The following is a 27,616-nucleotide window of genomic DNA, read 5'->3' as shown; positions in this document are numbered from 1 at the left end:
CAATCACACATGGAGAAGAGCAAGGGTAAGATGTAATCAAGGTTTCTCTCATTTTTGTAACGTCCTTCTACAAATAGGCAGCGTCCCAATCGGGCATGCGCCGGGAAATACATGATCCAAAACAGGCAACAGAAGCATCAAAGAGGATATCAAACCAAAAAAACAAAAACACCAACGGCAAAAAGACAATCATCGATCCTGTTCTCTTCATCAATCCAAGCAAACGTCTTTACCCGGCGGGAAGAAGAGCAGACCTCCCCCATTAAAAAAATCATTATAGGCGTTCTCGTCCAGAAGTAATTTGCAGTGAATAGGAATAAAAGGAAATTTGGGTGGAATATTTCGGTCGAGTGAATACGACTTTGCCACAGATCTTGATGTCCGTTGTCAGAATGTACAATTGAACAAGAAAAACGGCGGCTTGTGTAAAAACCCGAATTTGTATAGTATTAGCTTGGTCCGCTCTCTTCTCCGCACGCAAACGATCTGCCCCATCTACATGCTTTTCATGCCCGCAACAATAAGTACATTCCTAAAAAGCAAAACAAAAGGGGAGTGTGGCTTGAGGGTCCCGTTTACAGGAGGAACTGAGCAAGGGCAAGGCCAGCACCAACAGCGAAGACGCTGCCGAGGGTAGCGGCGGTGCGGGCACCAGCGCTGCCGGGGACGGTGGGAGGCTTGGTGGGCTGGACAGAGCCGGTGGAGGAGACGGTGCCGTTGCTGGCGCTGCCACCGCCGGAGCTCTTGGTGGGAGCGGCAGTGGAAGAAGCCAGGGTGGTCTGCTCGGCGGTGGTGGTCTGCTGCTCAGCGGCGGTGGTGGAAGCAGGGGCCTTGGTGGAAGAAGCAGGAGCCTTGGTGGAGGAGGAAGAACCCTTGGTGGAGGTAGGGGCAGCAGTGGTGGAAGAAGAGTCGCTGCTGTCATCGCTGCCGTCTCCGAGAGAGACCTTGATGCTCTGCCAAGAGCCGCTGTGGTCGCCGTAGATGTACTCCTTGACGCTCTTGGAGGTAGGGGCATCAGCACCGGCGTAGTCGACAATGGAGATGCTCTTGTAGTAGCCGAGGAAGGGAGCCTTGGAGAAATCGGTGTAGCCACCAGCCCACTCGACGGTGCCCTGGGGAGCATCCTTGCGACCAGCGACCCAGGTTCCGAGCTTGACCTGCATGGGGGTCTGGGGAAGGCCGGCAGCACCGCCCTCGGCGTTGGCAGCAGTGAGGGTGCGGACGACGTTGTTGTCGATCAACCAGGTGACACCAGCAGAAGTCCACTCAACAGAGTAGGTGTGGAAAGATCCCAGAGGGTTGGAGACGGGGTGGAAAGCACCACGGTCGTAAGTAGCGGTGTTACCCTTGCTGAAGTAGTTGGTCTGAGCCTGGGCGTTGTCACCGCCAACCCACTCCCAATCGATCTACATCATCACCGTTAGTCATACTGTCACATTTCGACAATGGTAGCAAAGAATGAAAGCAAACATACCTCGTCAAGATCGTCGGACTGGAGAACGGCAGAGGTGACGATACCGGCACCGGCGGCGGCCTGGACAACGACATCGATGCGGCCGAAGAAGATGTACTTGCCAGTGCGGATGGTAGGGGCCTCGAGCTCGGTGCTGATGGAGAAGACAGCACCGTTGCCGCTGTACTTGAGGGTGGTGCCGGGAAGGCTCTCGAAGTTGCCGCAAGCGCCCTTGGTGAAGTCACAGTCGCCGTCGTTCTTTCCGAAGGCAGGGTCGTTAGGGCAAGCTGTGAGGTTTGTGTTAGTAGACTATCGAGTGACATGTCTCATAATCCGTGTTGGAGAAATGAGATGCCCTGTTCGAAATTCACTTACTCTTCTGGAGAGGGTTGCAGTCCGTGGAGGTCTGGGCAGACACCAGGGTGGAGGCGGCAAGAGCCAGAGCAGCGGTGGTGAAGGTCTTGGAAAGCATGGTTGCAGATGATTATACGATAGCGACGGCTTGTCGAAAATAAATAAATAACCGGATTGACGGGTGGAAAATGTGCAAGTATAAGTCGAAAGATATTATTAACCTATGCAGGATTATGGCTGCAAAAACCAAGCGATAGTCGGTCAATCCGAAGAGCTGGTAGCGAGAGACTGCGCAAAGAAAAGACGCGGGAGGGACTCGAGGAAAAGTTGAGGAAGCTCGAGAGGCTTTTAACGAGAAAGTGTGATGACGATTAAAAGGGACGAGAGGAAAAAGAGAGGAAAAGAGAAGGGAAGGCTAGGCTGGTGGTGAGTGTCTTATTATTCTTTTTCCAAGACACACCTACAGTAGAGGAAGGGACGCCGACTGAGAGGCTTTGGAGGAACCTCGAGACCTTCCAGGGGTCCAGGCCCCCTGCTGTGGACCCTTGTCTTGGCGGAGGCAGGGGATCCATGTCAGCTTTTCGTACGAGTACAGTACATGGCGCCTATCTTTGACTTAGCCCCCCTGCATCTGTTCAGACTGTTCTTCGCCTCCCCCTGTCCGTCATGGCGCGCTGCTGCGGTGGCCAACCAGGCTGAGTGCTGTCCGATACGACGCCTGAAAAGAGCCCAGCCCAGCCCAGCCCATTGCCAGCGCTGTTGTCCTCGTACAGTAGGCGAGAGAGCCCCCAAAGCCCCAAGAACTCGTCCTCGGCTCCATGGGTCCGGCTGGTGGAGAGCCCGCCCAAAAAAAAAGGTCGCCCACCGTTCTGGACCCCCAGTCAGTGCCCAGGTGGCGTTCAACTGTATGGCTACTGGCGTTTAGACAAGCAAAAGAACGAGGTACGAAGTGTTACTCGCCCGCCCAGTCATCACAGCTGCGGCTGGCCTTGTACCGGTACTCCGCATCGTATTGCTCGATTGATGCCATTTCCGACTTTCCGGTAGCCTAATCGGGTCTCGTGTCTCCTGCCTAGCCGCCCATTTTCCTGCCAGAAAACTGCAGCCAACGTGGTGGCTTGCCGTTATCAGCCGTTTTGTACGAGTACTCGTACATCCGACGCTCATACGAGTGATGCTGTTGCTCTGGTACGCGTAACGAGCGGTGCAGTTGCAGCAGCACCCACACATTAGACTCGTATTTCAATCAGCTTCCGAGTGGTAGTGAATGGGAGAGACGCTTCGTGGCCTGTGACAGTACATGCACTTTGCAATACTGTACAATACGTCACCAGGACACCGATTGACTGAACAGTTCCATGACGCGCAACACGATCGCAAACAAATCGCACAAAATAATAATCGCACCGTCAGCTCACACGATGCCCTGTGCTCCGTTTCGGTCCGTTGGCTGTCAATCACGATAATCACAAAGAAGGATGTGCGCTCTTTCGAAACCGCCGTTGGGATCGCTGCGACAGGACCTGCTGCTTTAGGGAGGTTACATGTACTCTTACTGTACCTACATGCCCAGCCCAGGCACAGCGCCTCAACCTGACGCCGTACCGGTACAAGTTAGAGACCCTGCTTGTACTGGTACGTCATTGGCTCCGGCCCCTGGATAGACACGACTATCGAGCTGCAGGGTCCATCTTCGGGTACAGCAGCGAAACAAAAAGCACGGCCAACGATACGGCGCTGCTCAGGCCGTTGACAGCTGTGTGTCACAGTGCCCGAGATGGGATGCGCGATGGATCGTCCCAGAGCCGCAGAAAAAAAAAAAAGGAGCTCGAGTCTCGAGTTTGGAGCTTGTTGCCACCATCTCCAAAACACCGTCCGAGCTGATATCAAGTACGGAGTATAAGCACCGTGCCCTCATCCTCCTCATCGTCGTCGCTCGTACCACCAAAAAGGTGCGTACCGATCACCCGCAAAAAGTACGAGTACAGGTACCGCTACATGGGGCTCAGAGTAAGCTGCTGGTCGGCAGCCCCATCCAAAGTCAGGTAACCAGCCTCAATCGGCCAAGCGGCCCTCGGCATGGTGCTACCTAGTCAAATCCACCCCCAAGATGCCATCAATCAAATCACTTTCCTCTCCAGACTTTTGCGAGCCCTTTGTGTGCCGTAATACACCAATCTACTCTGTATCTGCGGATATGGGTGACCCAAATCTACATCTCATATCTCTCTCCTCTAATGCATGTCCCGTCGTTTTCGTGCATGTGTGTCGCCATGTCACCAACGCTAAGCCCAACCTCCTCCCTTCTACCCATTCTTCGACTCGCCTTCTTTTCTGATCTGATCTCTGATCCGATCCCCTCTCGAGAGCCCCTCAAAAGCCCCTCAGGAGACTTTTTTTACTCCGCCGGGGCTGCCAAAGCGTCATGTCCACTAGTAACAGTAAAACGCCTTGGCTGAGATCGTTGCTGTCATGGATTTACATGTGTATGGATGTAAAGTGCCTGTAACACGGTCTGGGTCTCACAAAAAGATTGAAAAGCGCAGATGACTCAATCGGAAACTCCTCCTCCACAGCGCCAATCCCATCCAACCTCGTCCAATCTCAGACACAGCGGGATGCCGTGGATTCTGCAGCCCGATGCTACGAAGTTGCCAGCTCCGATTACTAGACCAATAGCCTTACAGCACAGCAGAGCAGCTTACAAGGCCCAGCCTCTCTCTCTCCCTGCCCCTCCACACCCTTTTCTTCTTCCCTTTTGTCCCTTTTTTTTCTCCGTCTTGTTCTTTTTTTACTCAAATACGGAGGGCGGTACTTTCACGAGAGCCCGCAAACACGAGAAAGTCGGTGCTTGGCATCTGTACTTGTACATGTACCCGCACAGGGAACCTGGAGAGGTGTTGTCGCCCATGACAACATCGATGTACTCATACTTGTACCGGCATCCATGATCGATTCCGAGATCACGGACCAAAAATAACGGACAGCACATGAAGGGAACAAGTCCAGGGCCCAGGTCGCCAACTCAGTCCCCGTGACCCAAGTCGCTCCAAGCATTGAACTGAACTCTTGTGCCGACTTCCTCAGCTGCTCTGTTGGCCACGGCACTCCGGCACCGTCGCCGTCCAGTGCTAGCCCGGCGGGATGGGGCGGCTTCGTATTCACACGTATATTGCGTATTGAGAGTTGATAGGTGAGGTACTGTACCTACTGTACATACATACGAGCATTATCTCTCTGCTTTTTTCTTCTTCAATCTACAGTAAAAAAAACAAGTGGGCTATTGCCGCGGGGCTGTGCTGTGCTTGCAAGCCCTTTTCCGAGTCCCCATCCAATGCCATGCGGCGCTTTGTGTGACCCCGGCGCGGCGACTACCGAATTCGGCCGTACCAGAGCGTCTATTGTCTGTTGTTTTAAATTACTCCTTGGCAGTCTCTTCTCTTGTCCACGGCGTTTCTTGGCCCATTGACATCGACACCAGGTGAGTGATCATGACATACGAAGTGTTCCAAGGGAGGCGATACTATCCTCTTTGGTCTTCTTTTGTTTTACCATTTTCCTTCTGTCTCTCTCTCATTTTTAAGCTCTTTTGTTAGTGCTTCGTGCTTGTTTCTAGTCTCCGGATCCATCTTCGGAGTCTGCCGTAGCTGTGCCACTCTGCACTTACTCGGTGTTGCTCATCTGACGGTCTCAAAATTTCCACCTTCCGAGCACATGCACCTAAAAGCCAACTCATCTAGCCTCCGAAGCGATCGTCGCATTGACACGAGATTATCGAGGCAAAAAAAGAAGAAGAGAAAGAAAAATTTTAGAGAGCAAGATACGGGGAATCCCGTTGCGCTAGTTCGGCCTTTTGCCTGCATCATGAGTTCCAGTGTTTCTATATTTACTCTTTGCGCAAGCAAGTAGCATCACGTTCGTGGCCCGGCTAGGCTGCAAAGGGGACTCTTCGCTGTTAAGCTTCCTCTCCCTGCAGCCAAATGTCCGGACGCATGTGAGCCTTTTGTTTGCTGACCATGTAGTTGTACAAGCACCCGTACGAGCATTAACACCATACCTGCATGTACGAGGCACTACTGTCGTCGTAGGGCGTCTTATCGTCAAGTTTCAACCCGTCAAAACTCCAGCAGCAAATAAATGCCGTGACTTGGCGCTTCCATTGGCAACCTTCACCACATACATCACTTTGCCCAGGTGCTGTTCGGCGTTTCGGTTATGCTCTCGTATTCATTTCTAATACGGCCTCACCGCTGAGGGCCCGGGCATTGACTCTTACCCACGGCTTACTTTGCACCTACTGGGTGACAGGTCGCCCTTTGCACGGTCGGGCATGGCCGCATATGGCAAGATCCTGCGTCGACAGCGGCTCTTGTCTAGCAGATGGGGGTGAAAAAAAGGGAACAAAAAGGAAGAAAAAGAAAGGGAAGAAAAAAGCCGGGTTCTCTTTTGTGCCAAGGTTTCGCGACGATCATTCTAAAACAGTGGCTCGACAGCGCAAGGGACCTATCCGGTGCCGTTTCAGACGAATTTGCGCCTCACACGAAACAGTTGTCAAGCCAGCAGCCCCGTCTTCCCTAATCACGCACTTAACTCTACGCTCATAGACAAAGAAGGAAGAGGAAGAATATTGGATGTGCTTTGCGCCGGGTGTTTCCTAGTTCTTGCTCTCCTTGCAGGGCGGATGAGACAGCTGTAGCGCCTGCGACAAACGAGCATCTAGAACTCAACCATCCTGCTGCCGCCGTATCAAAAAGAGGGGTAGCGGAACGTGCATTGTTCGTACGGTAGGGTCTCGTAAAAAGTGCTCGTAAACTTGGATTGGGATGCTCGTGATGGCGGGTTCCCGGTTGCCTCTCAATGGGATGCAAAAGTCGTATTCTCCCACCTTTTGGCCGAAGTCTTTCCCTCAGACCGGCCGTTTTGGTTACAACAAAGAGTAGAAGCAACTAACTACGGAGTACAGCGGTTTGAAGTGCTCCATTTTCTGTTGCTAGGCAGTATCCGCAGGCCATCCCTTGAGAAGTGGTTTCGGCTGGGTTCGGTTCAGTGTCTCAGACTTTGTTCCGCTTTAATATAACAAAGACTCTTTGTTATTGTTTTTGTTGTTTTTTCCTCTGCCCTGACGATCTCTTTTGTACGAAGTAGATTAATGATGATTAACCTTTACGATTAAGCTGTCGATGACGGGAAGAACCGTCTTGGTGTGCAGAGTCATTCGAGTATAAGTGCATTTGTAGCAGTACAATTATATCAGTTGCATTAGCCCTACCTATACGTACTTGTGCGTACCAGTATGTAAATGATAAACGATACAGGTTAGGTGCTTGTGCATTTTAATAGTAGCTGTCCTGAACCTTGTGATCAAAGGCCAATACTATACCGCATACCAGCCAGCAACTGGATAGGAACAAGTTCTATCTTGTTGACATTTTAGATCCAATGACCTTTAGTGCATGTGACTGTTATATACTTTCACGGCACAGTTAATTGTTAGTAGTAGAGCTAGCAACTAAACGCAATAGCATTGATATAAATTCTCATGTTTACATTCTTGAGTTGTACGTTAATTTAGCAGTGGCGTCCATGTCAAATGTATTTCTCCGTTAGGTGTTGATGCGATGCACCAACAGCAGGTCTCTACATACCATGATGCTTAGTGAGTTCCTCAAAATAGATGCTTTCATATACTCGTATGCGATCTATCTATTTACTTATTTATACCATTGACGCATCTCAGCGCAATGAATTTGCTCAAACTACCTAGGTACGGAATAGTTACCTATGCCCGTATGCTCCGTCGGACATTACATAAGCCACTATATTTATAAAAATCTCACCTGCAGTCGAAGAATGAGATTATCGATGCGTGTATTACAAGTATAGAACAGGATTTTCATTAACCATTGATGTTGATTCGTCCGCTTAATGACCATATGAGCCCATGGAATAAGAATAGAGATGTATAGAATAACACGCGATGCTCTGCCTGTGTTTTAAGACGTACGAGAGTGATGTCATGAAATCGGTCACACATGTCGTTGAGTAGTGGATATGAGCACGAACATAGGGTTCGTCATGCTGACCCACCAAATAGAAGAATAGAGAATGGAAAGAAAGGGTAAAAATGCCGACCCGTCTATTCCGAGCTCCAGACGGAGTACGCTTTTAAAGTTTGGCGGGTGGCTATGAGATATCTCCATCGTTGCTAAATATAGAAGATGGCGGTAGCGGGACCCATATTGGATTCAGGGAATAGCCCTGCGACGAGACGAGGCTGTGAGTGCCATTCAACAGCACAGGTTTGCTAATTGTGGTTCATTGGAAAGAAAGCGTCGGTTTGACAAGGCTGGACAGGAAAACGAAACGGCCGACTGTGTAGTACATCTCGAACCACATGATGAACATCCAGCAACTCTTTCATTGATGTGATTTTGTAATCCGTCAGCAAGCAAGACTAATAGATAAGTCCAAAGGTCATCAATTCATAATCTCGCGCGTGCTCCTGCCGGCATATATGCTATCCCTCGCCTTTTGTCGAGGAAAAAAAAAATAGCAGGGCCGCTGATGAAGGTGAAAGCGTTATACAATGCCAGCCATGCGACAGCGATCAACACACGCATCAATGTACCCTTCTTCTCTCATCTTCTTCCTCTTACTCTTTTCTTATACTTGCACACTCGCTCCCACAAGATCTATCAGCATCTATTACATCTATTAGCATCTATCTTATAAATCATCTTTATAAAGCGACGAGGCCTCTCTGCAGGTGTTTTCTCGTTTCAACAGCCGTCACTGGAGTGGCCCAAGTTAAAGTATCAGCAACTCATAAGGGTATGTTACCGGTATCTTTATCAACTACTCTTAAGCCACAGTTGCAGTTAGCTAGTTCCTTTAATAAGCTCTTTTAATAACGGCATATATCTAGTAGGTTGGAAAAGGTTAATCTTTTGTTAAAGATTGTTGATAGGTCACCGGTTTGTTGGCGTTTGGACAGACCCGCGCAGGAGAATTGGTCGTCAGCGAGAATTGTACCCGGTAGTGTGTCCTCCATCTGGAATAAGATGGCTCCTGTTCCCGTCGTCCATGCATCTGTTGTCAAATGGAATTGCACCCCCGAGCGGGCGCCGAAATTAGCGTTCTTTGGTGTCGGCGTTTGTCTGATGCTGTCTGTTGACAGCAGTTGGTGTTTTAGTAGCGTCGTCAAAGATAGTGGTGAACGGTTCCATGGAATTAAACACCTGGTCGAAGTTGTCGTTCTTGTATGTAGGGACAGAAAGACAAGCCCAAACGAACTCACGCATTACCTCGACAATTATTTCAGACGCCATAGGGACACAACAATGTCGATAAATTGTCATGTGGGACCAGTAAGTTGACGAGAGGGAAACAGAGGAGTCGACGACGGCAACTGTGAGAAACCGGAGAGGAAGAGCGAGCGTAATGACGACGACAAGATATGCTTGAAGACCAGAGAAGAAGAAGGGAGAAACACAAAGGTGGCGATTCTTGAGGAGATCAAAAAATGTTGGTCAGAAGAGCCCCGGGCTCATAACCATTGGGACTGCAACGTCATCCCCAGACTCTGCCTTTGCGGTTGACCGAGGACCCGGCCTCCGAGCCGCAACCGCTTTCTTCCCTTCCTCGATTCATCTCTTGCCCTCTTCCCCTCTCACTCTCACACTTTCTTACTCTTATACCTTGATATTCCATTTTTCATTCTCTTTCTTCCTCTCATTATATGCCTTACACAAACACAGAGTCTCATTTGGCATTCCTTTCTCATTATGTTAATAACTCACATGTGACTAATAGAGCCTCTGTCCATCCGCCTGGCTGCAGACCAGGGCCTTGCCCCTGCTCCCACCTCCGAACCAGAGGTTATTCGTGCGCCCTTCCATATGTATCGCAAATGGGGTTACGTGAGAAAGTATTGCCCTCTGGGCGGGGACAAAATATTTTCTGGGGGAATTCCAACCAGCATCCCAGAAACTGCGTGAGGTCACATGTAGGAACAGGATGCGAAGCCAGTAGTTCCCCGTATTTGTATACCATTTTCTGTAATTTGATCGATGTCGGATGATATACTGCGGATGCTCAAGCTGTGTAGCTGCATTTCTTGCTTCATTACCTTTTGATCTTGCCCCATTTCATGCTGATTGTTCCCCGTTGATATTGAAATTTCTCGTCATGGTTCAAATTCTCCAGCAGTTGGTAATGTTGCTGCAATAGCCTTCGAAACCCTTTCAATCTCTCTGAGACTGCCTTCGGACGGCCTTAAGTCCAAATGATTCGTATTCTTTTCAATTTCTTCGAAGGGTGTCTGAGACTGCCTTCGGACGGCCTTAAGTCCAAATTATTCGTATTCTTTTCAATTTCTTCGAAGGGGAAGCCTTTTATTTACTACTCACTTGTTCAGTAGGCATCTAGGCAGTGGATATGCTCCTGTACCTGGCTCTTGAAATATCTGCTACTACCGCTACTTTCTGTTATTATTAATATTTTCTTATAGTATCTGCTATTGTCGATACTTTGTTCTATGATCTACACTATCGCCGCATTGATCTAGTATCTGCTACTATAGCTATATTCCTATATATATTCTAGTATTATCACTACGTATCCATGCAGCTTCAAACCTAAGACACGGGATGCTAGATAGCTGACTTCGATGTGCGAAGTATTTCCCATTTTCCCCATTTTCTAGCACTATAACTTCTTGGGGCCAGATATCGCCATCTACGGCCACCGCCATCAACGTAAGAGAATATTTTTTCCGGCACAATAATGTGTTGTTGGGGAAACTGGTATCGACGTTGTGTTGCCGCGTGAACGTTACATATACGTATGCATATGGTTATATATCTACGTCTGTAGAGCTAGTTAGTCAACCTTGATAGTCAATTAGCAATTCATCTTCATCGATCAACATTATGTACAATATTAGCAAGGACCACTGTGTCAGAAGTCTTGGTCCAGAGAAGAGTAATGAAGACACTGCCGACTCGCCGAAGCTAGTTACCAGTGAATCATGAGGGAACCACAGACCCTAATGAATAATTTCGTGTAAATATTCCTCTTCCTTTTTACTGCAACAGTAATATTCCTTTAGGATCTGGTGATGTTAAGAGCCACTTCCTTTTAAAGTTTGCAGTAGGTCCCGGGTATAAGGAACCTCGCCATCGCTGCTAAATATAGAATATGGCTGGCTGGAGCCGGACCCATATCCGTGGTTAGTTGATTCATGCCGAAGTAGCTATCTTAAGAGGATACAGACAAGAGTGCAAGTGCCTGTTCGACATCACAAGTCTGCTAATTGCGGCTCATGTAGACTATAACTATGCCATGGATTGTTCCAACGCTGATCGTCCAATCTTTGCCGGGGGATTGTCTGTGCTGTGCTGTTAGTCGAGTCGCAGCTACGGAGCCTCCCCTGGCCAATCACCAACCACCTCGACGTCTCCAAAAATGATGCGACATACATCCCAGTTCACAGCTGATTAACAGCATGACGTACATCTTCTCACGGCAACAGGTCGCAGGAACAGGCTTCGACCTACAAACGAGACTGTTTTCATCAGGTCGCTGGTACTGCAGATTAGATAAAGCTGGACTCGCGCGTTGCCATTTTCTCCGACACCGCGTCTTTTCCAATTACTCTTTCCGTTTACCTCTGTCTATCTGCCCAACTGACCCTCGTTTTCACGACCCTGGTTTGGCGTCTGTCAAGCCTCAATCCAGCCTTGCAGCCTTTTTCTTTCGTTCCTTTTTTTAATCTTCAGCGCCGCTTAGCTGCTGGTGCGCGGATCGAGCTTGACGCGACCAATAACTATTCCTGGCCTGTTGCCTTACACCGCAGCAGCTTGTTTCTGCTGTGCTTCTGCGTCTGGCCAGCATTTCCCCTCCTTTGTGTCCCCTCTCTCGCGCCTTTCTTCGTCGATCTCTGTCGCCCTTTTTCCTGAGCCATTTCTCCATCGCTCGTTAATTCTTCTCGACGACTGTTTCTTCCGGTCAGAGGCCTGACTCGGCATTTCGATTTCCTGTTCAAAGGATGGGAGAAGAAGGGCTTCCGCTAGTCACAAACTCAATGGATTCCACACCGGCGGACGCAAGCGCAAGCGCAGAAACGAGCACGACGAATCACCCGATGGCGCCTCACAACGATATCGAGGCCTTTCACCAAGTGCTGAAGTCTAGCCGCCGTATTCTCGCCCTTTGTGGAGCGGGCCTCTCAGCGTCCTCAGGTCTGCCCACATTCCGTGGTGCTGGAGGATTTTGGCGAAACTACGATGCCACACAGCTGGCGACGGTGCGAGCTTTCAAGATGGACGCTGGAATAGTTTGGTTGTTTTATTCATATCGAAGACATCTTGCCCTCAAGGCAGAGCCAAACATGGGGCATAGAGCCTTGGCCGCGTTGGCTAGACGAAACATGGACTTTTTGTGCTTGACACAGAATGTTGACAGTAAGTGGTTGAAACTGACTCCAAGATTGCGTGTGTTGGAGGTTTGATGGCGGCTATATTTCTGTTGTTCTCATTGGCTAATCAGAGTCGTTGCTCAACCGCTTAGATCTCTCGCAGCGAGCAGAACATCCTTCTTCACAACTCAAGTGTCTCCACGGCTCCCTTTATGATATCAAATGCTCAAACGAGAGCTGCGACTGGATACAAAGAGGTAACTTTGACGATCCCTTTTGTGCCGCGCTCGCTCCCGCCTCTGTGGATATGCCTAATGGCGAGCCGCTCCCACTCCTGGACCCGTATCATAGAGTGAAGCATATCGGAGAGGATGAAATTCCCAAGTGTCCTCAGTGCAAGAAAGGGATTCAGCGGCCCGGAGTCGTGTGGTTTGGCGAGGATTTGGATGCGAATATGATGATGGATATATCGGCATGGATGCGTACTGAGCCAATAGTACGTACTATACCCACCACACACCACACTCTACTCTCTCCCATCTCTCTTCACTGTGACTAACCATTGTTTCTCTTGTTTGCAAAAGGACCTCATGTTCGTCATTGGAACTTCTGCACAGGTGTATCCTGCTGCTAGTTATATCGACAAAGCGAGAAAGCGAGGCGCGCGCATCGTCACCATCAACCCCGAAGCGGAAGACGAGGCGGAAATGTACAAGATTAAGCCAGGTGACTTTGCCTTTGGCCAAGATGCAGCCGAATATCTACCGATTCTATTAGAGCCTGTTATCGGGAAGCCGGATGAGGACGGCGAGTTTGGGATGCCCTGATTTGAGTGAGAGGGCAGAGAAACGCATTGCCCAACTCATCATCTACTCTCAATATGTGTGGGCGCCTCTGTTTTGGATTTCTCTCTCTTTCTATCCATCTTGACGAAAACACGATGATTCATTTGGGGGTGGTTATAATAAGACTTGGGGTTTTAGAATCATGGAATCTGGTCTGTTATGGATTGGTACATGGGGAGCCGCAGTGCTCTAGATTCTTCTGGATCTAACGATAGTATACATGAGTGATGACGAAGCAATAGTTTGGATACGATCACCTTTTGCAATGGTTATGGTTATTTTTGAAAAGGCTTGCTTTTTGTTAAGCCATGAGCCCATACAACCAACAACCCCGGTCCCCAGTCTCTATCCCCTCTTCTCTCCAACACAACGTTTTTCCACAATAGGCAACTGAATTCCCAGTCGCTCAAGGCGGGGGTCATGACAACTCCATGGCCTAATCATCATCACATTTGTCCGCATCGAGTGGGGACTCTAGCAATGATAAGAGTCTCGGAGTCCAACCGTCGGCAGAATGCATTGAGAGAGTTGGAGATGTGCCTTTTACCAGCAAGGTACATGCATTCTTCATGCAGATCGGTGACGTCGCTACGCCTGTATTGCAGGGTCTTTTTGTGCTGTGTCTCTGGGAAAGTGCATTGGCAATTGGGTCTCGGCCATGTCTCCCCGCGTCTCTGCCGGGATGAGTCGTACAAATAGCAACGGGTGTCTCTGAACTGTCTCTCTCTCTCTCCCTCTTCCGGTCACCGCCTTGTCATATTTATCCAATTGGCTTCTTTTAGTCAAGATGCGTGCGAGTGTCGAGCTCCTCGCTCTCGTCCTGCTTGGCTCTGCGCCTGGGATTGCGGCATCGCCTGCAACCCAGAAGTCGAGCAACGGCTTCTCCTACATCAACCCGCTGATCGGAACCGCCAACGGTGGCAACGTCTTTGCTGGAGCAACGCTCCCCTACGGCCTCGCAAAGGCGTCAGCCGATGTAGATGGACAGAATACAGGGGGATTCGGAATTGAGGGACCAAATGTTGTAGGATTTTCGTCAGTCCATGACAGTGGCACCGGTGGGAATCCCAGCTTGGGCAACTTTCCGCTGTTCCCACAGGTCTGTCCCGACGACGAGCTCAACAACTGCAAGTTTCGAATTGGAGACCGGAAGCTTCCTTATGTCAACTCCTCGTTGGTGGCCCAGCCAGGGCACTTTGGACTTCAGCTAGAATCTGGTATCGGGGCCAATATGACAGTTTCGCAACACGCGGCTCTGTATCGCTTCACGTTCCCCAAGGGCACAAAACACCCGCTGGTTCTCTTAGATTTGACGGATCTGTGGCAGAGCCGGCAGAATGCCTCGATTCAGGTCGATGAAAAGTCAGGCCGCATGACGGGCAACGGCACGTTTCTCCCCAGCTTCGGCGCCGGGTCGTACGTGATGCACTTTTGCGTCGATTTCTACGGATCAAGTATACATGAGACAGGCGTATGGGTCAACAACCGCGCGGGCACCGAACCTAAACAGGTCTTTCTCACGCGAGGCTTCAACTTGTTCTTCCTGGAAGGCGGCGGCTTCGTGCGCTTGAACGCACCGAGCGATGGCGTCGTGACGGTCCGTATGGGCATCAGCTATATCAACAGCGCGCAGGCATGCCGAAACGCGGAAAGCGAGATCCCGAGGCCGTCGACGGATTTCAACCGGCTTGTTGACAATGCGCAGAAGGCTTGGACGGAGAAGCTGAGTCCCATTTCTATCAAGAGCGGTGGTGCAACGGATGACCTTTTGACCAGCTTCTGGAGCGGCGTGTACCGCAACATGATTTCACCGCAGAATTATACGGGCGAGAACCCACTCTGGCATAGCGATAAGCCCTATTTTGATTCGTTTTACTGGTAAGGGAATTGTCCTCCTGGTTTGTTTGCCTTTCTCATTCAGCCAACTAATCGTGGAATACGTATATATAGCATTTGGGATAGCTTTCGTGTCCAGCACCCTCTGTTGACCATTCTTGATCCCCACGCTCAGACGCAGATGGTGGAAGCTCTACTGGACATATACAAGCACGAAGGATGGATGCCCGACTGCCGAATGTCCCTCTGCAAGGGCTGGACCCAAGGAGGCTCCAACGCCGACGTTGTCATTACGGATGCGTTTGTCAAGAATCTCAGTACAACCATTGACTGGGAGCTTGCCCTGGACGCCGTCTTGGCGGACGCTGAGAACGAACCACTGGAGTGGTCGTATCACGGCCGGGGCGGCCTTCACAGCTGGAAGAGTCTGGACTATATCCCCTATTTAGACTTTGATCCGTATGGTTTCGGAACCAACTCTCGAAGTATTTCCCGCACGCTTGAGTATGCCTACGACGACTATTGCATTTCGGAGCTCGCCAGCGGGCTGGGTAGAAGTGATTTGCGGCGCAAGTACCAGCAGCGGGCTATGAACTGGAAGAATCTGTGGAAAGCTGACCAGACGTCTTTCATCAATGGGACCGACACTGGGTTCACGGGCTTCTTCCAGCCCAAGTATCAAAACGGAACTTGGGGCTTCCAGGACCCGATTGCGTGCTCTGCGCTTGCGGACTTCTGTTCGTTGACGACGAATCCGAGCGAGACGTTTGAAGCCAGCATCTGGCAATATCTCTTGTAAGTCAACATAAGAAGAAGAGACTATACCCAATGACGAGAGTTTTCAAGCTAACCCTTTACCAAGCTACGTCCCCCACTCCGTCTCTTCCCTCATTTCTCTGCTCGGGGGCGACGACGCCATGATCTCGCGCCTCGACTTCTTCCACACCTCGGGCCTGGCAGACATTTCCAACGAGCCCGTTTTCTTCACTGTCTTCCTCTACCACTACACGGGCCGGCCCGCCCTCTCGACCGAGCGAATTCACCAGTACGTTCCCTCGGACTTCAATTCGTCTCCCGGTGGCCTCCCCGGCAATGACGACTCCGGTGCCATGGGCGCGTTCCTCGTCTTCTCCGTTATGGGTCTGTTCCCCGTCGCGGGACAAAACGTGTACTTGATCTCGCCGCCTTTTGTGGAGGAAATTAGCATCAAGCATCCTGTGACAGGCAAGACTGCAACGGTGAGGAATATCGGCTTCGATGCCTCATATAAGAATATTTATGTGCAGAGCGCAAAGGTGAATGGTAAGCCGTGGACAAAGTCGTGGATTGGACATGAGTTTTTCACAGAGGGGTGGACGCTGGAGCTGGTGCTTGGAGCAAAGGAGTCGAGCTGGGGGACGGCGTTGAAGGATAGGCCGCCTAGTTGGACACTGGGTAGTTAGACTTATAAGATAGAAATTACCAGTATGTCATGAATTGTGTGCAACGATAGTATGAGAGATGGCGTGAGGCTATCTTGTGGGACAGCGTAGCATAATGTGTGGGTTGTCTACAGTTTTCTCAAGGTTTCCAAGTGTTCTATTTTAAATACAAAACGCTCTTCTAATTGTTCTCTCGCCAACATACTTTACAGAGAATATATAATTCTTAAAAATATGTAGAAAAAGAGTCACATATAAGCCAACTGCCCAGGCACTTACACGGGCTTTTAGGCGGAGTGGCGTGCCCCACTCCCATTTCCAGGGTCCTTTTCTACCTAGAGTGACGTATCGCCGCACTCCACAATATCATCTACAATCCAACTCTTCTTCTCTTCTCTTCATCCTCATCTCCAACCTCAACCTCCCGAAACAAAGAAACAACAGCAATATAACCCCATAATAGCCGTCATCCTCACCACAGCCCGCCCACCATGCAGGGCTTCAACATGGGACGCTACGTCCCCCCGGACCTCGAGGGCACCACCTCCGGCAACAAGCTCAACAAGAAACACCCCCTCGGCAACCGCGCCTCTAAGCTCGCCTCCCACGGCATCCTCACCGTGCGCTTCGAGATGCCCTTCCCCATCTGGTGCGCTCACTGCCCAAAACCCACAATCATCGGCCAGGGCGTGCGCTTCAACGCCGAGAAGAAGCGCGTGGGAAATTACTTTTCGACGCCGATATGGAGTTTTCGGTTTAGGCATGTAGAGTGTGGGGGGTGGATTGAGATGCGGACCGATCCGAAGAACACGGCGTATGTTGTTGTTGAAGGGGCTACAAAGCGGGATACTGGTGATGCTGGGGATGAAGGAGGAGGAGGAGCTATTTTGACGGATCAAGAGAGGGAGGAGTTGCGCAAGAATGCGTTTGCGAGTTTGGAAAAGACGATTGCGGACAGGAAGCAGCTTGAGATGGCGGCGGAAAGGCTTGATGACTTGGAGGACTTGTCGAGGCGGCAATGGGATGATCCGTATGCGCAGAATCAGAGGCTGAGAAAGGCGTTTCGCGTGGGTCGCAAGGAGAGGGAGAAGGTGGCCGCTGCGACGGAGGACTTGAAGGAGAGGATGGGGCTGGGGATGGAATTGTTGCCGGAGAGGGAGGAGGATGCTAAAAGAGCTGCGTTGGTGGACTTTGGGTCCAGGCCGGATGGTGAAGAAGAGGAGGATAAGGCGCTCTCTAAGCCTCTATTTGCATCAACAACGGCGACTTCACGAGGCAAAACACAGAAACCATCGTCATCCTTGGCCATGAAAGACACCAGACTGAAAACTGAGAAGGAAGCGTCGAAGAGAAAAGAGACGTTTGTCGCAGGCGTCATCTCCAACACGCGGGCAGCGCAAGATCCGTTTCTCATCCAGCCCAACAACGACAAGGCGGTAAACAACAGGCCGTCTCTCGGCATCGTCAAGAAGAGGAAATGGATTGCCGGCGAATCAGATGACAGGCCCGAAACTAAAGTCGTGATGCCGGTCGGTGGAGGACTGGTGCAATATGATTCCGATTGAGTGCTGTGAGCGACGGCATCTTTTTTCTTATCTTATTCTATATGGTTACAACGGCGTATAGATTTGGCGTTGATAAAAGGGAAACGATTCCCAAGCGAGAAAGAGATGGAATTACATTATGACAATATTTAGTACAGATATGATACCCCTTTGTTAGATTTAATTGAATGAAACTGGCGCATCGCCAACATTTCTTTGACTTAATCAAGATGCATTGAAAACTACTCGCATTCCGCATTCTAACGGACATCCTATTCAACATACTGTAGCCCAATCCGACTCATTACCTGAGCTTCCTCCTCCACGCTGTCGTCCATTCAAATAACTAGGTACCAAACTCCAGAGCACATGTGACCCAAACGTAGTCGTCTCTCCTCCCACATCCCAGAGGCAAGCAAGAGAGATCTCGACAAAGACAAAAATAAAAAAAGGTAGAAAAGGGGCAGCCGGTGCGATTCCTCCATCTTGGTTTATGTCGAGGGCTGAAAAGTGAAAAGTGAGAAATGAAAACTCCCGGTGCTGTGGCTGGCCTGTCGACTAATTAATCCCATTGTGACGCCGCTGTTTGTGACTGGATTGCAGTAGTTTTGTTTCAAATCGAGCGCTTCGGCAGATGGTGACTGCCATGACCAAAAGAAAAAGAAAGAACATGGTCCCTATACGTCGTCCATCTGGCCAGCCGGCTCCTCGTCGTCGTCGTCGAAACTCGCCACCGAGGACATGTCGTCCTCATCCTCACTCTCGGCGCCAGCCTCGTCCACGACATCCTTGTTTGCGTATTTCTGGACATATTCTGTTGAGCCACCCTGTCAGCCTTTTATTCTCATTTCCCCCCATATCCCAGCTTCCACTCGACTCTGCAAGATGTTGCGCACCTTTGACTTTTGCGTCGTAGCTCTTGGGCTCCCTAATAAGCAGAGCAGCTGCTTCGCCGTTGAGGGGATCCGTCGGGTTGGGGTATCGAAGAAGCTGCGGCAAGAAGACCTCGAAGATGTTGATCATATCGAACATGGGTGACCATGTCTGGTTGATGACATCCAGACACACAGAGCCAGACCTATTTTCCGATTCGCCACTCTTAGTATAACCATTTACCACAACCGGCCACCTCGCTTCCCGTGTAGACTCACAGCTCATCGATGTTTGGGTGGAAGATTCGGTTCACGAAGCCAATACTAGGTGACTTGTACGGATACGTATCGGGAAGTTCGACATGTACTTTCCAAAGACCTCCCTCGAACGGAGCTGCCAAGGCGTGTTAGCTGCCGTGACACAAACTTGCCGCATCCGTTCCCCTCTCTGTTTGTCGACTTACTCTCTGCTGGGCCCTTGAATCTGACAAAGAACTCCTGCCTGCAGTGAGACGAATTGTTAATGATTCAACGCTGATATTATGGATCGATCGGTGCGAGGGCGGAGGGGAGTAAGAGCGTAGTTGGTGATGATGCTTACACTATAACGAGTCAGTCAGTCAGCATCCTTTGATTTTGCATAGATGGCATATATCAGGGTGTTGCTTACTGTTATCGTTCACTAGTGTTACTTCATAGTCGCTCATCAACCTAGATCACGGTCATGTTAGTTGGACCAGGGCGGGCGTTGTTGGGAGTGGCGGTTCGTACATTCTACAAAGTTGTTAGCCAAACACTAATCTTATTTCTTTGTTCCATTTCCACGGCAATGCAGAAAGAAGCAACTTACTTCATGACCTAAACATCCCAAAGCAAAAGACAATTGATTAGCCCCAGGTCTGTTTCCCCCAGACCGGTGGAATGTTGTCGACTCGTGACTTACATCAGTCTCAATTCGACGGCGTGGGCTGCTCATGATGGGCAACTGTCAAGGGACTCTCAGGCCCGGAAGGGCAATTATTCAGTAGATGTGGAGATGATATGCTGAGTATGTCTGAGCCTCTCGAGGTGTGTGGCTCCCGGCGTCGCCAGAGTGCGTCGTCACTTGCAGTAGCGTCTCTCGTGGCTATAAAGCTTGCAGCAGGGGGATCGATCGTGGACGTTCGGTTCGGAGCTGTCGCGGGACTCGGAATAATGGAGGCGAAGACGGATGCAGAACAGGAAGAAAGAGAGAGAGGGGAAGAATAAAGAAGTGAAAGAAATCGGGAGAAATGCGAGTGATTTGGTAGCGAAGAAGCAGCAGTGAGTCAGTCAGTCGATGGTTGGGCCGAGTTTCTGGTGATGCGATGCAATGCAGCGGAACAAAAGCAGGTCTGAGTTGAGCAGCCGGACCGGACGAGTGGCCGTTGGAATTGTCTGGTCATGTCACTCCTCCACCAAAGACCCAAAACAGCCCCTCCCCTCCCCCGCTGGAAGAGTCACGAGGAGGGCGCTGGCGCTGGCTAACAGCTAACAATTTTGGTCTTGTAGCGGGCGGCAGCGCTGAAGGGCGCCGAGGATTTAGCGGAAAGGCGCCGGCGTTACAGCACCAGCACCGTTCGATGGCGATTGCATGCGCTCGATTGATGTGACGGCATGTCCCGGGCTCAGCATTTGGGGGGGGGCTTCATACTTTTGCGCTATTTCCTACTGAGCACCGCTTTGGCCCTTTTTGTAATTGATTTGTATTGGAGGCGAGTTGTCAGCCGAAGGGGGCAAGGATCAAGGGTTCATCTTTTTGAGTAAGGCGTGTAGCCGAGTTGGTTGGAATGCAGGTTCAGCAATATCGAGTCCTGGGTGCCATCATGGTACACATACAGATCGACTTATCAAGGTGCATACCCAATAACACCATCAATAATCGTATTCGCATAATTAGGTCAATCCCATATATTACCGGCGCGTATACATATATCACACCTCCTTCAGCTGCAACTTGGCAATGAAAATCGTAGTCAACAGCCACGCAATTAGAATCATCATGGACAACGCTCGTAATACAAGCCACTCCCAGCTGATGCGCAGATTCATTCGCCGTCATAATGAACCACGACGTCAGTTCCAGCCACAGCCTTAATAATTACCCTTTAAACCACTACCGCAACGGACAATAGAAACCACAGCCACATTGATGTAAGCCACAGCAAAACCATTAATCATCGATGCAAGCTGAATCATGTTTACTCTTCTCATGTTTAATACGGAGTACAGTACTCCAGAAACCCAACACAAGGCTGTATTTTTCTCATCTTACAATATTCATCATCATCGTCATCATGATTCCTACTTTGCATTTGCATCTATGTTTCTTATTGCACATTCATACTCTTCTTTTCCCATGGAAATGACACTTCTCATAAGGCTGCAGCCCGCGGCAACGGCGAATCCGCATCGGGTCCGTGCCTCGTGCCTCGGTTCCATTGAGCCGTAACGGCTCCTCACACAGTGCTACCATGCCCGCAAACAGCGCTGTAACTTGACTCAAATACAGTACCTGAGACAGTGAAAGTACCTGTAACACCTTCAAAGAGAAAGAAGAAAAACACAACAACAAACAAAGTAATAATCATCTACTCATCTCATGTAATACCAAATAACCCGACTAAGGAAATAACAACAACATAAAATTAAGTACAACTCTGGAATTGCCGATGCAGGTGGTTGCGCAGCATGTAGTAATACCAAACCAAACCGGCCAAGCACAGTACCTCGTACTCTTACTCCTGCCGTACTCGTACCAAGGCCATTTGATCCAATGCTGACAAGTGCCCCCCCGGGACCTGGCCTTGTGCCTCCCAAGATACTCAATTCTACATCGTAAAAACCAGCATGCCTTTTTCTTCAACTATTAAAAAAAGCGCCTCGTCCGCCACCTCTACAATTTCTTTTGCTTCGTTTCATTTACATGAAATATTACAATCATTTCTCCTCTTCTCAATAGATTATTTACTTTTTTCCTTCTCCCGCATTTTCCCCTCCATCCTCCAACCTGCCTCGCCTGTTCCCACATCTCACCTCAAGGTACCCCACTAGTACCGTTCACATATAAATCTGCACTGCAGAGTACCTGCAAGAAACATACTGCATCTCCATAACACCAAGTAATTTCCGAGTTGGGAAAAAAATGTTTCCGATCGGAGCCTCGGCGAGATCGTGTGCAGCACTCACACGCAGCAGCACGCGACTCAACAACAGCCTCAGATATACCGCTGCTGCCCTCACTGCACCTTCATCATCTTCCTTCTCTTCATCAACACACTCCATCGTGTCTCATGCTCCCACCGTCACTGTCTCACATGCCTCGCCATGTCACCAAAAGAGATACAGCTCTCACTCTCCCATGGGCTCTCAGTCCGGTCCTGCTCGCAAAAAGGTCACCATGAGCACCATCAAGTCGCTCTATCAAAAGGGAGAGCCCATTGCCATGATCACTGCTCATGACTTCCCCAGCGCCTACGTTGCCGACCAAAATGGCATGGATATCATCCTGGTGGGCGATAGCTTGGCCATGGTGGCGCTGGGCATGGAAGACACAAACGAAGTAGAGGTAGAAGACATGCTGCTTCACTGTCGATCAGTAGCACGAGCCGCCAAGAGTGCCTTTACTGTAAGTTGTCTCTCTTAGCATGTCTAAACAGCACACGAGACAAGATGTGACGGCGGCTAATATTCATTGCAGGTTGGAGACCTTCCCATGGGCTCATATGAAATCTCTCCCGAACAAGCCCTAGCCACAGCCATCCGCTTCGTCAAGCACGGCAAAGCGCAGAGCGTCAAGCTCGAGGGCGGCAAGGAGTTTGCCCCAACCATCCGCAAAATCACCACCGCCGGCATCCCGGTTCTTGCCCACATCGGCCTCACTCCTCAGCGCCAGAACGCTCTTGGAGGGTTCCGCGTCCAGGGCAAGACCTCTGCCGGCGCCATGAGAGTCTTGGAGGACGCCCTCGCCGTGCAGGAAGCTGGCGCTTTCGCCGTCGTCCTAGAGGCCGTCCCCGCCGAGGTTGCGACCTTGATTACTCAAAAGCTGTCCATTCCCACCATCGGCATCGGCGCTGGCAGTGGCTGCTCAGGCCAAGTGCTTGTCCAGATCGACTTGACCGGCAACTTCCCTCCCGGAAGATTCATGCCCAAGTTTGTCAAGAAGTTTGGCGACATCTGGAGCGAGTCAGCCAAGGCTGTTGTGGCCTATCGTGACGAGGTCAAGAGCAAGCAGTTCCCTGCTCCAGAACACACCTATCCAATGCCTTCCGAAGAGTTTGAGGCGTTTGCCAAGGCCGCAAAGGACCTATAAAAGATAGAAAAGAGAAAATGGGTATGGGAACATGGAGCGGTGGCGTTGTTTGCTTTACTGGATTTCCATCCTGCATGATATAATGTCCCGGCCTGTCTATAGAGATTATGTATTTCATTGTTTAAGCATGAGCAAGAAGGGCAGCGTTGTAATGATATTTCCTGAGGAGGAGTTGGAAACCTGGATGGATGATATAGAAGAATGCCGCCGCGTTTGGTTGTCTCGGTTCTCATGTTGACCAGTTTCATCCAAACGCCGGAGTAATAGAATAGGCCACAACAAGCTGATCATGAGCATTCTTGAAGCACTGCACATTATTCATCCCATCAGCCCGTGAATACCATCTCTCTCGTAAGAAAAAGAGCTCACCTGGTGTAAATTGCCGACCACCTCGTCCAGCGACGGCGCAAACGCGCTATTCACATACAGAAACACGCTGTCCGTCTCGCGGCACCGCAGCTTCCGCCGCAGATACCGCACCACCTCCTCAAACTTGCGGCTCGCCGAGATCTTGCACACGTCCTGCTGCAGCGCCGGCGCCGACCCCACGGCCTTGAACTTGACCACGACCTTGAGCTGCGGCGGGAACCCTCCTGCGCTGGCTAGGGCTGCCGTCGCGTCTCGCGGCAGGTCTGCTAGCATCACTGAAGCGCTGAGCGTCAGCGGGATCTCAGGTGAGGCCGTGCCGCTGGCTCTGTTGTTCATGTCCGAGTCTGTGTCCGGCATGGGCGAGTCGGACGGAGAGGGGGGGTCGGGATCCATGGCTGCGTTGGTCTTGTTGTAATGTAGCTGGTGCTTGGATTAATCTGTATTATATAAAAAATCCAAGAAGAGAAAGGTCGCTAGGCAGTTAAAGAAGAGAACTGAGATGACGGTGTCGGAAAGTGAGGAGTTCCATGAGTCTGTGAGCGGATGACATGTCAAAGAGTGAAGCAACAGCCAGAGTGCATATTGACCCCTCTGTAGGCTGCCTCGTACAGTGCATACACAGTGCATACACAGTGCGACATGTGCAACACCACAAGCTCACTCAAGATATAAAGTGCAACCCAAAGTACGCAACACTTCATTCAACACCCTAGAATTAATTCCTATCCAGTTCTGCTGTTACCGCTACATATCTCTATCATAAAATGCTATCTCATGTCATAAATACCTGTCCGTACCGTGCACCAAATAGACGCCCCCGGACCTGCCTTTACTTATACACTTTCGTGAATTGTAACATGCCAGCTACAATATACATAATTTTTTTTCTTTTAACATGACCAGTCCCATCAACCTCCCATCGAATGTCTTGCTCCAGCAAGCATCACATACCATCGCATCCCTCCCCCTCCTCTCGACCCCCCATGGGTCCGCCACGTCGTCCCAGCCAAGTTCCTTCATTAAAGTCGATTCTGCTTCAGCGTGCAGAGCATCCCAGTATCTTCTATCAGGCAATCCAGACCACATTCAGCTTCTCCTTTGCCAAAAATCCTCTTCGCCACCAAAAAGTCCATCCATCTGTGAAACGGCAACAAAAAAGAGCCGAGCTTGTAAATAACGCCTCCTGCTATGTATGCGGGTTCAAAATGCCAAACCATGCCGGCAGTGGTACCAAACAAAATCCACGTGCTGTTTCGTTATAGCCGAATGAGAGATAAGTAAAGAACCCTGAAAGAAAGAACAAGAAAAAGACCAAAAAAGGGTATAGCTCAAATCAGAGACTTATTGACAAAGGTGTCTTCTGCGCTATGCCGCGCAAATCTGATTGAGATGCAAAAGAAAATTCAAAGCCTGGCACTCGGTTTCCTTGACCGGAGTCCCAGGATGTAAGTTGATGGTTGTGGTGACCGAAGATTTTTGCAAAGTGTTGAGAAGTAGCATAATGAATGCGATAGCCAACGCAAGTCGGAAAAAAAGAATGAGATCCAAATGCGCGGCACCATAACCCATAAAGTCTCTGGTTGGACAAGATCAACCCAAGAAGAACAACGCCATGTCGTTACCACTCTCCCTCCGAATCATCAGAAGTAGCAGCTGAGAATTTTGGTAAACGCTTTAGCTGCGTAAGAAGAGCATCCAGCTCAATCCAGTTCTCGTCATTTTCCGCAAATTTACGGTGCTTACGAGACAAGATGTGCTATTATATAAGTTAGTAAAATGTCCTTATAAAATAGTAAAGCAAGGGTGTTATAAGTCAAATTGAATCTTACCTCATCAAAATCGCGGAACTTGTCCTGGCAGTTCTCACAGTAGCCTGGCTTCAAGTCTCGCTTGCTCTTCAGGTGCTGTGCAGGTGCCTTCTTCTCCGCCTTTTGCCCATCTTCCTCCTGAAGAACCTTGGACGTGGTTCGGGTCAGCGTTGTCGATCGGCTAGACGCGACGTCCGCAGGAACCTCTGCAAGACGGCGCGAGCTGGCATCGTGCGAGGTCGGCTGGGCCATCTGCAGAACTTTCCTCTGCAGCCCATGAACCTCCTTGCTGGTTCCGGCCTTTGCGCCGTTGATGCCAGATGTCGACGAGATCATCTGGGATCGGATTGCCGACGTAATGGTGTTCTGAATGCCAGAGGCCACAGGCTCGCCTCCAAACATACGGCCTCCTTCAGCTCGACTGGTAAAGGCATTCTGAGCCGGTACTGGAGCCGGCCTAGAGAAGGTGACCTTTACTGGCTGGAACGTCTCCGCCGACACACCGGCACGAGATCGGTTGTGAGCTTCTTCCATCTCAGTCAAGGTGCGCTTTCCAGTCACGGGTTTCATGGGAGGGACCTCGGGGGCTTTGAGAATCTGAACAGATTCTTCCTTCTTAGCCAAGCGCGCCTTTTCCCGCTCTCGTGCCTTTCGGTAATCTTTTTCAGCGGCATCCACTTCCTCCACAAAAGGGCAGCGTCCGTTCCCAACACTGCGGAACTGGGGCCATTCGCCGTCTGTTTTGTTCGCAACCTTGGCGTATTCACGAACCATGATGGGTTTTTGTTTTTCATCCATATCCCAGATATAGACATACGGACCCTTGAAATACGTCAACTCCCGGTTGATCGCAGTTGGGTCTCGATCGGAGGGTCCATTGATACGCTCGTTGTGAAGAAGTTGAAACAGGTTAGGCTCGTGGGAGCCCTTGGTGCCATAGTGACTTCTCGTGCTCGCGGATCGAGAATTATAGTTTTGGGTTTCTGACTCGAGAAGAACGGCAAGCATACTCTGAAACTTATCAAGAGACCAGATTTTCTTCCCCATATCTCGAGCCTTGGTTAGAACATCATTGTTGCGAACCGTCTTGTTGCGTCTCGCAAGACCGTCCAACTGGGAAGGTACCGAAGAAGCCTGGCGAAAATCAAAGAGCAATCTTCGCCTGGCAGCGGTGTTCCTGTCAAGAAGCGACGGGTTGATGGTTTGGGGCTGCTCCTCAGGCTCTTGTTCCTCAGATACCTCAGCTTCCGCTTCCCCAGCCTCTGGCTTCTCGGGCGGAATGGCTCGCGTAGTGATGACATGGGTAACATCAATTGAAAAGAAGGGCTCTTGGCGCTATTTTCATTTATGACGAGTTAGCAACATTCCTTAATGGGGAGAATTCAGCATTGGAGCGACATACAGCACCAAGATAAGTGACCCTCTTGGTCAGCTTTGCCCGAATGTCATCTGGAATACTTTCAAAGTAAAAGACCATTTTGGGAAACTTGGCCCGGTGGTGCTTCTTCCACGCCTCCCTATCGGTGTCTTGATCCTGCGTAGCTCTTGTCGTCGAAGCAGTGGCTGTTCTGGCAGCTCGTTCTCTCACAACAGGCCGCGGAACGGCACTCGAGTTGCGGGGGACAACAATGTGTGCCGGGGCGCGGGTCAATGGCTTGGTCGGCGATCGGACGGCCCGCTGGGCGCCATTTTCGAGAGCCTGCTTCTTCACCGGCGGAGGCTGTCCGTAGGGCTCTTCGCGCTGGGCCGTGGCAAAGGACCGCTTCGGCTTGGCGTAGCCAGCCAGGATTGAAGGTGCACGTAGAGGCGAGTTGGCGACATTGGGATTGCTGGCGAGAGGCGCTCGCTTAGAGGCCATGGCGGGAACCGGCGCCTTGGAAGAAGCAGACAGAGACACGGAGACGGTGGCCATGTACAAAAGCTGTTGCCTCTGGGATCAGCATGCCCCGGTGCAAATGCTGAGCAAGTCGAGATGCAGCCAGACAGGGAGCACCAAGGAGGGGCTGGGGAGGAGAGAATGAGAAGCACGCGACGTGCAGGGAACGGGGCACGTCTCGGAGGCAGAGGAAGAGGCGGACGAGGGGGGACAGGTAAAGGATGCTAAGAGGACATTGAAGGTCCAGGAAGCCTTTGGGGGACGAGACCAGGCTGGCTGGAGAGCTTGTCGAGCCTGTCTTGGGCTTTTTGGAGGACAAAGAAATCAATGTGGTTTTGCGTGTGTGCGGGAAGAATTGGCTGAGGCGTGCCTTTGAGGTGTTGATGGAGCCTTCGCGCTCGGCACAACAGCGCTAAGCCCGGTTCGGCCTCCCTGCCAAAAACATGCACGGGCCCGCCCGGCGCACCAGCAACCGCTAATTCACGGGTAAG

General features: G+C 50.5%; 9 protein-coding genes across 9 annotated transcripts; 5 read left to right on the top strand and 4 right to left on the bottom strand.

Annotated features, from left to right (window-relative positions):
* Positions 1-256: 256 nt before the first annotated feature.
* On the bottom strand, positions 257-2,251 carry V8C40DRAFT_236521 (concanavalin A-like lectin/glucanase domain-containing protein). Its single transcript, XM_083214058.1, has 3 exons — positions 1,829-2,251; positions 1,475-1,740; positions 257-1,406 (listed from the first exon to the last, which is right to left on the bottom strand). The coding sequence occupies exons 1-3, from the start codon at positions 1,923-1,925 to the stop codon at positions 576-578; spliced, it is 1,194 nt and encodes a 397-aa protein (XP_083077315.1). The 5' UTR covers positions 1,926-2,251; the 3' UTR covers positions 257-575.
* Positions 2,252-4,153: 1,902 nt separating this feature from the next.
* On the top strand, positions 4,154-5,287 carry V8C40DRAFT_236517 (uncharacterized protein). The gene is made up of 2 exons (XM_083214057.1): positions 4,154-4,293; positions 4,349-5,287. The coding sequence occupies exons 1-2, from the start codon at positions 4,233-4,235 to the stop codon at positions 4,756-4,758; spliced, it is 471 nt and encodes a 156-aa protein (XP_083077314.1). The 5' UTR covers positions 4,154-4,232; the 3' UTR covers positions 4,759-5,287.
* Positions 5,288-11,891: 6,604 nt separating this feature from the next.
* V8C40DRAFT_262795 (DHS-like NAD/FAD-binding domain-containing protein) lies at positions 11,892-13,051 on the top strand (the record flags this gene model as incomplete). The annotated part of the gene is made up of 3 exons (XM_083219395.1): positions 11,892-12,270; positions 12,356-12,720; positions 12,809-13,051. 3 exons carry the CDS (start codon positions 11,892-11,894, stop codon positions 13,049-13,051), a joined length of 987 nt encoding a protein of 328 aa, XP_083077313.1.
* Positions 13,052-13,475: 424 nt separating this feature from the next.
* Positions 13,476-16,355, top strand: V8C40DRAFT_149154 (GH92 family glycosyl hydrolase). Its single transcript, XM_083211282.1, has 3 exons — positions 13,476-14,947; positions 15,020-15,700; positions 15,768-16,355. The coding sequence occupies exons 1-3, from the start codon at positions 13,857-13,859 to the stop codon at positions 16,345-16,347; spliced, it is 2,352 nt and encodes a 783-aa protein (XP_083077312.1). The 5' UTR covers positions 13,476-13,856; the 3' UTR covers positions 16,348-16,355.
* A 340-nt stretch (positions 16,356-16,695) lies between these two features.
* V8C40DRAFT_236508 (CWC16 protein) lies at positions 16,696-18,070 on the top strand. The gene has a single exon (XM_083214056.1). The coding sequence runs from the start codon at positions 16,818-16,820 to the stop codon at positions 17,889-17,891; it is 1,074 nt and encodes a 357-aa protein (XP_083077311.1). The 5' UTR covers positions 16,696-16,817; the 3' UTR covers positions 17,892-18,070.
* On the bottom strand, positions 17,997-20,155 carry V8C40DRAFT_236503 (E2 ubiquitin-conjugating protein UBC8). The gene is made up of 7 exons (XM_083214055.1): positions 19,686-20,155; positions 19,593-19,600; positions 19,426-19,453; positions 19,207-19,240; positions 19,022-19,136; positions 18,767-18,948; positions 17,997-18,684 (listed from the first exon to the last, which is right to left on the bottom strand). Exons 1-7 carry the CDS (start codon positions 19,716-19,718, stop codon positions 18,548-18,550), a joined length of 537 nt encoding a protein of 178 aa, XP_083077310.1. The 5' UTR covers positions 19,719-20,155; the 3' UTR covers positions 17,997-18,547.
* A 1,442-nt stretch (positions 20,156-21,597) lies between these two features.
* On the top strand, positions 21,598-23,356 carry V8C40DRAFT_236500 (3-methyl-2-oxobutanoate hydroxymethyltransferase). The gene is made up of 2 exons (XM_083214054.1): positions 21,598-22,388; positions 22,461-23,356. Exons 1-2 carry the CDS (start codon positions 21,906-21,908, stop codon positions 23,070-23,072), a joined length of 1,095 nt encoding a protein of 364 aa, XP_083077309.1. The 5' UTR covers positions 21,598-21,905; the 3' UTR covers positions 23,073-23,356.
* Positions 23,317-23,834, bottom strand: V8C40DRAFT_262790 (ubiquitin-like autophagy protein Apg12-domain-containing protein; the record flags this gene model as incomplete). Its single annotated transcript, XM_083219394.1, has 2 exons — positions 23,317-23,379; positions 23,442-23,834. 2 exons carry the CDS (start codon positions 23,832-23,834, stop codon positions 23,317-23,319), a joined length of 456 nt encoding a protein of 151 aa, XP_083077308.1.
* Positions 23,835-24,881: 1,047 nt separating this feature from the next.
* On the bottom strand, positions 24,882-27,255 carry V8C40DRAFT_149009 (protein serine/threonine kinase activating protein DBF4). The gene is made up of 3 exons (XM_083211281.1): positions 26,652-27,255; positions 25,271-26,584; positions 24,882-25,197 (listed from the first exon to the last, which is right to left on the bottom strand). The coding sequence occupies exons 1-3, from the start codon at positions 27,159-27,161 to the stop codon at positions 25,060-25,062; spliced, it is 1,962 nt and encodes a 653-aa protein (XP_083077307.1). The 5' UTR covers positions 27,162-27,255; the 3' UTR covers positions 24,882-25,059.
* Between the last annotated feature and the right edge of the window lie 361 nt (positions 27,256-27,616).

This window comes from Trichoderma camerunense (assembly GCF_050948025.1).
Source record: "Trichoderma camerunense strain CBS 138272 chromosome Unknown V8C40scaffold_3, whole genome shotgun sequence".
Taxonomy (NCBI): domain Eukaryota; kingdom Fungi; phylum Ascomycota; class Sordariomycetes; order Hypocreales; family Hypocreaceae; genus Trichoderma; species Trichoderma camerunense.
This window is presented reverse-complemented; position numbering and strand designations above follow the sequence as displayed.